Source organism: Phragmites australis, chromosome 1 (genome assembly GCF_958298935.1).
Source record: "Phragmites australis chromosome 1, lpPhrAust1.1, whole genome shotgun sequence".
In the NCBI taxonomy this organism is placed as follows: domain Eukaryota; kingdom Viridiplantae; phylum Streptophyta; class Magnoliopsida; order Poales; family Poaceae; genus Phragmites; species Phragmites australis.
The window spans coordinates 51,197,868-51,204,538 of NC_084921.1; the positions used below are offsets into that span (position 1 = coordinate 51,197,868).

Consider the following 6,671-nt stretch of genomic DNA (forward strand, 5'->3'; position numbering starts at 1 on the left):
AACGAGACAAAGACTGACAAAGGAACCTCATCTTTTAATGAGTTGCGAAGGAACGAGATAAATGTATTTGACAGTTGTAAAATGACTTGTACTTCCTGCCAAAGTTTTTTTTTGAATGATTCGTATTTAGATTCGGCTGGAGTAATTGGGAGTTACTCATTGGTTAGTTGGTAGCCATGCTCAAATATTTATTGCCTCTGCAATTCGTTAAACATCAATTTCCACTACTAGTGCGTGACTAATAGTAACCACATCTGTTTCACACGTGTGAAATTTATAAGAAACAATTCACGAGAAAAATTGAATAAAAAGTTAAGAATACATTAATATAAATAGAAAAAATAATAACATATTAATACTTTTTAATACTAATAACGTCTATTAATTTACGTTTTCAAACTGATTGATTTTTTTTAAAACAATTAAGAGGAGATTGTTTAATTGTATAAGATATATACGATAAATATTATTTAGATCTGTCATAATTTTACAGAGTATAGATTTCCTCTATTGTATCCATAAATAAAGTCTCTCGCTTACTAATGAGTGCAATGGGCCAGTAGGGCGCCTAACAGCTCTCACCGACTCCGCTAATCACCCCCGACCCCCCTGGGAAGAATTGGCCCTTGACGGTACACGACACGGCACGACGACACGACGTGGACCTGAGAAGACGGGCAAAGATTATGGTTAAACTGCCGCGCTCGCTCGCGTCTCCCATTTTCATCTGCATGATTTGATTGCTTAGCTCTGTAGCCCTTTCGTTTCTCCTCTTGTGGCCTGGCCGCCTGGGTGGGCTATAGATCGTCCTCTATATAATTCCCCTGCTGCTGCTCCGCTCTCTCAGAGCTTTGTGGAAGAGGCAACCGGAGCCACTCAGACGCCACCTCACCGACTGCGTCGGCTTCTGCCCGTTGCTCTCGCTCGCCATTGCCGCAGCCCTCTCCTCCTCGAGTTTCCTCCGCCTCGCTTGCCCGCCCGCCCGCCTTCTGGGTACGCGCCGCCGCCTCCGGTTCTTGTGCCGGTCTTGGCCTTCTGATCTGGTTTTGATGCGTTCTTGTCGGGAGGCGCTTGATCTGTTCTTGGTTCTTTGGGTTCTTTTCGCTGGTGGCAGCGTGGCGCCACCATTTGCCTGATCTGGTGATACCTGTCTCTTTGCTCCCGTTGTGCGGCAGATTCACCCTTTTTCCTATTTCGCTGATTTGTTGCGTTGTTTTTTGGTGCCCCTTAGATTTCGGTTTTCCTTCCAACTTTACTTCGCCTTCTCTGTTCTTTTTATCTGTCCATTTGTTCTCTTCCTTGCTGTTCATCTAAGGAGATTTCCACTTCCGTTCTGTTCCTGTGTGGCATTTGGGCATCGTTTTTTGCTTCAGTGAACCGCAAAAGCTCACGAATCCTCCTTTGTTCGGTGTCTCCATTGCAGATGAGAAGCGGCGCAACTGGGGCGGCGGAAGTGCGGTCAGCCTGAGCCTTGGGAGTCACTAGACACCGAGCAAGATTCAGAAGCTAAAGCGCATGGGTTCCTTGGAGGCGCGGTACCGGCCGGCCGGGGCAGCGTAAGATCTCTCTGCCCAAACCCCCTCGATCTATAAAGCCAAAGCTCCCTTCCCCTCTCCTCCCCTCACCCCCACTCGCCTGCTTGTGTTGCTTTTGAGCTGGTTATGCTCGATCCTCGGTGCGGTTTGCGTGCTAATCCATTCAGGTTCAGATGTGCGCTTTGCTTTGGCATGTGCGGTCATGTGCTGCATGTTGGATTGACTCGTATCTAAGCTGGTATTGATGCCTCCGCTGTGGCCTTGGTGGTGACCATCCGCTCTCATCATGTAATCTCGCAGGAGTGTTGTACTGCAGCCTTGTACCTTGTGCAGGATGTTCGTCTCCTTTGGTCTCCGTCCGCCATGCCCCTTCCCTCCTTAACTTCCCTGGTATTATAGGTGGTGTGGGCGGTGGTAGTTGTGACATTATGACACTCATCCATCCATCCGTTCTCCCATATTGCCACTCGCTCCCAGCTAGAGCTGGAGAAGCGGCAGAAACCTGCCCTTTTTCCCCTTTGTGCCGTGGCTCCTGATATGTGTGGTTGCTGATGGTTTGCTGTCGATGTGTTTTAGACGTGTGAATCTGGCTATCTTCGCTCTTCAGTTTCCCTGTTCTCCTGACCGGAAGTTAGTCTTACTTTTGTGGAGTACATTCGAGTAAAAATTTGGTCGCAGCAGTTTTGCTGTAAAGCGCAGCCAGGCGTCGGTGGCCATGTGCTCTCGCTGGCATTTTGGCCCCAAAGACTGCTCCATGTGTCAGCAACGCTATTAAAATCTCTGCACGCATTAGTTTCATGTTGCAGACTGCCTGCTACGGATGCTGCGTTTGCCTGCTACTGCTGCTGCTTTGTGACTGTGGCCCAGGAGCGTTGAATTAGCGCGCGTAGCGTGTAGAAAATCCCGGGTTTCGCTGTGTGACCAACCGGTGATTCCTGCTATCTTGGTCGGGTCCATATCCTGCATCAATCTTCTTGATGTTTACGGTTGTACTGCAAAGTTCTCTTCTCTGCATCTGGGATTAATCATCCATGCAGCTTTTTCGTTGCGTGTTTGACGGTATTAAAAAACGCTGGCGCTAAGCGTTCTTTCGTGATTTGATCCTAAAAGATGGGGGTTTGGTACCTGGCATCTTCGTGCTTAATGAGGCTCTCCTTTTCTAAAAGATGTGACTAAAAAATTAGAGGCCTGGGGAATATGAGAGTGCACTAATATGCTTTTGGTTCCTTTTTAATTCTCAGTGCTGGGGGGCAGTTTTTCCCTTTAGCCTTTTTTCTTCCATAGCCAAAAGATGCTACCACACGGCAGTGTACCCACCTCCCAAGTGAAAATATATGACCAATGCAAACTTAAGGAAAGCTGAACACCGGCACCGGTTGTGTTTTTTTAGAACTAAGCTCTGGTAACAAGTTGGGACGAGGTTGTGTTTTTTTTTTGTTCCGTGGGGACGAGGTTATGTTACCTTCTACTAGTGTCATCATTTCACAATAGTTATTTTGACAGTGGACCTGATGAACAGTTTGAATTACTTGCATGTACTTTAGCGGGAAACAGTAATCACATAAGCCGGAAATCGTACTTATTTCTTCATTCGTTTTCAGTCTATACCTTTTTTTTGCCCTGATGGAGTTCTCCCTTCTGACGATTGTCTAGCGTCCACCAATGGTTGTGATAGAATCCATAGTAAATAGGTAAAAAGGGTTATCTTCCTGCATGCTACCTCTGCTTCCAATACAAGTCTATTTGGGATCAGACGGAGCACTGCTGATCTCATGGGATCAGCACCCAAGAATTGTTTTCACTATGACACGAATCTAGTGTGAAATTTTTATTACTTGCTAGTTTCCAAAAAAGAAGTACTAGTTTGTTTTGCTTGTCTAGAATTACTAATTGCTAGTTGTCCAAAAAATAATTACCAATTGCTGTCCAGATACTTGCGTGAAAGGTGTTCGCTATCTCTGACTGTGTTTGGTTTATACCTTTTTCAGTGAAGACACAGCTAAGAGAAGGACCCAGAAAAGCAAAAGTTTCAAAGAGGTTGAAAAAATTGATGTTTTTGTACTGGAGAAAAGCTCCGGTTGCAAATTCCGATCCTTGCAACTTTTGCTCTTCGCCATCATGTCTGCTGCATTTCTGACACTGCTATACACACCATCTGTGTATGAACATCAATTTCAGTCGAGCTCTCAGTGAGTATACCTGCACACAATATCCAGCAATGCAGTAGACTCTTTCCGAGATTGAGCTGAGTAGTATATAATATGATGATCAGTGTCTATTACCATGGTGCTTATGCTGGTTGATATGCTTTGCAGGCTTGTTAATGGGTGGATATGGGATAAGAGAAGTTCTGATCCTAGATATGTATCTTCTACCAGCATTCAGTGGGAGGATGTATATGGAACCGTAAAAAATCTGAATGGTGGTGAACAAAAGCTCAAAGTTGGACTCCTGAATTTTAACAGAACCGAGTATGGCTCTTGGACACAAATGATCCCAGAAAGTGATTTTTCAATCATAAGACTAGAGCATGCCAACGAAAGCATTACCTGGCAGACTCTGTATCCTGAATGGATAGATGAGGAGGAAGAAAAAGAGATACCATCTTGTCCATCACTTCCAGATCCTAATTTTCCAAGAGGGACACACTTTGATGTTGTTGCTGTTAAACTTCCCTGTACTCGAGTGGAGGGTTGGTCTAGAGATGTTGCACGGCTGCATTTGCAGTTATCGGCAGCAAAATTGGCGGTGGCCAGCGCCAGAGGCAATGGTAGAGTCCATGTGCTCTTTGTGACTGATTGCTTCCCTATTCCGAATCTCTTCTCTTGCAAGGACCTTGTCAAACATGAAGGCAATGCTTGGCTGTACAAACCTGACGTGAAGGCACTAAAGGAGAAGGTCAAGCTTCCCGTTGGATCCTGTGAGCTTGCTGTTCCACTCAATGCAAAAGGTAAGTTGATTATTTTGTGCAGTTTTTAATAGCTACCCATCTGAAGACACTCATTATTTCCTAGTGTACCCAAAGCGCATTCATCCAGGGAACCCAGTAACTGTATAATTGCATGTCTGAAAATTTCTACAGAGATACAAATAGTGCTGCAAGTGCTAAGCATTGAAGAAGAATTCACTATTTTCTGAAACATGATGGCGAGTTTGTCTATCTTGCTTTATTTAGGCATGCATGATCAACTTCTGTTGGAAAAAGTCAGAATATTCCTATTCACCTTCTAGTTCTTTTTTTTTTCTCTGAATGGTCAACAATTTCCAGTAGATAACAATTTTCCTTTCTTTTGCAGCACGACTTTACACAGTAGACAGACGCAGAGAAGCGTATGCTACAATACTGCATTCAGCAAGTGAATATGTCTGTGGTGCAATCACCGCAGCTCAAAGCATTCGCCAAGCAGGTTCAACAAGGGACCTTGTTATTCTTGTTGATGAGACCATAAGTGACCACCACCGAAAGGGACTGGAATCTGCAGGGTGGAAGGTCAGAATAATACAGAGGATCCGGAATCCTAAGGCTGAACGTGATGCCTACAATGAATGGAACTACAGCAAATTCCGGTTATGGCAGCTTACAGATTATGACAAGGTTATATTCATCGATGCTGACCTCCTCATCCTGAGGAATATTGATTTCTTATTTGCTACGCCAGAAATTACTGCAACGGGCAACAATGCAACGCTCTTCAACTCTGGTGTCATGGTCATTGAGCCCTCAAATTGCACATTCCAGTTGTTGATGGAGCACATCAACGAGATAACATCTTACAACGGTGGTGACCAAGGGTATCTGAACGAGATATTCACATGGTGGCATCGAATTCCAAAACACATGAACTTCTTGAAGCATTTCTGGGAGGGTGATGAAGAGGAAGTGAAGGCAAAGAAGACTCGGTTATTTGGTGCTAACCCACCAATCCTCTATGTCCTGCACTATTTGGGCCGGAAACCATGGCTGTGCTTCCGGGACTACGACTGCAACTGGAATGTTGAAATTCTGCGGGAGTTTGCAAGTGATGTTGCTCATGCTCGCTGGTGGAAGGTGCACAACAAGATGCCAAAGAAACTTCAGGGCTATTGCCTTCTGAGATCAAGGCTGAAGGCTGGGTTGGAGTGGGAACGGCGGCAGGCTGAGAAAGCAAACTTCACTGACGGGCATTGGCGACGGAACATAACCGATCCAAGGCTGAAAACTTGCTTTGAGAAGTTCTGCTTCTGGGAGAGTATGTTATGGCACTGGGGTGAGAACAAGACCAACTCCACGAAGCAGAACCCGGTGCCGGCAACGCCTACTGCCAGCCTGTGAAACTCATGAGATTTGTAGATAGCTGGAGAGAGTAGTATACCAGATACAAACTTCGAAAGCTCCATACATACATAGCAACAGCTTTGTAAAGGTAGCTATGCTTAGGTCTTTCCCGCATGACTATACCTTGTTTGCCGTCACTGCTTCAGCGCCCTCCTGCTGCCTTTTGACGGCTGACAATTTTTTTGGTTTTTGCTAATAATTCATCAGTATAGGTATTTTTTCTGGTTAAGGCTTCCCCGTTCTGTTGCTTCATTGGCTGTTGCTCTGCTGCAACGGCCTGGTTTGATGTGTATGGTGGTTGGACAGTTTTCAGTGATGAATCTGGAGTGATGCATCATGAGAATGCTGACCAGAAAACACTGCTTGATTTTGGCATGAATATGATGTCATCTTTAATGCTGTGGTGATGTTGGATTAGATCAACTACTTGTGTTTCCTCTTGGAGCCCTTTCTTTTGATCGATGGCTCATGGAGCCCTTTCAGCATGGGAGATCTGCGTCGTGTGTTTCCTCTAGAACAGAATGTGCCAAAGTCACGAACCTCATTTTTCTGTTGTAGCACGTTTGTACCACCTAACAAGGCAGCGTTCAATTGCCGTGCTTCCCTCCATCGTACGGGCGTAGAACATGCATCATTGCATCCATTGATAGGTTCGGTGCAGTGCTGTTTCTGCCAGAGAGAAAGATCACAACAGCTAGCATCGATTATCTCGTCATGTTCCGCTCCTTCGAGACGCAGAGTCTTTTCTAGCTCGTCATCCTGCACGCTTTCGGCTTTTCCAACAGCAACACACCTAAAAAGCACGGGGATCAGGCTGTACA

The 6,671-nt window shown here is 45.4% G+C and overlaps 1 protein-coding gene across 1 annotated transcript; it reads left to right on the forward strand.

Moving 5' to 3' along the window:
• The first annotated feature begins 742 nt into the window (after nucleotides 1-742).
• LOC133925793 (UDP-glucuronate:xylan alpha-glucuronosyltransferase 1-like) lies at nucleotides 743-6,247 on the forward strand. The gene is made up of 5 exons (XM_062371547.1): nucleotides 743-993; nucleotides 1,424-1,556; nucleotides 3,524-3,724; nucleotides 3,851-4,485; nucleotides 4,832-6,247. The coding sequence occupies exons 2-5, from the start codon at nucleotides 1,516-1,518 to the stop codon at nucleotides 5,845-5,847; spliced, it is 1,893 nt and encodes a 630-aa protein (XP_062227531.1). The 5' UTR covers nucleotides 743-993; nucleotides 1,424-1,515; the 3' UTR covers nucleotides 5,848-6,247.
• Nucleotides 6,248-6,671: the final 424 nt, after the last annotated feature.

Excerpts from the sequence above, each read along its gene's own strand:
- LOC133925793 (XM_062371547.1), top strand. The coding sequence starts at position 1,516 with ATGGGTTCCTTGGAGGCGCGGTACCGGCCGGCCGGGGCAGC. Across the intron at positions 1,557-3,523 it reads TACCGGCCGGCCGGGGCAGC|TGAAGACACAGCTAAGAGAA; the intron begins GTAAGATCTCTC and ends TACCTTTTTCAG. Across the intron at positions 3,725-3,850 it reads CAATTTCAGTCGAGCTCTCA|GCTTGTTAATGGGTGGATAT; the intron begins GTGAGTATACCT and ends TATGCTTTGCAG.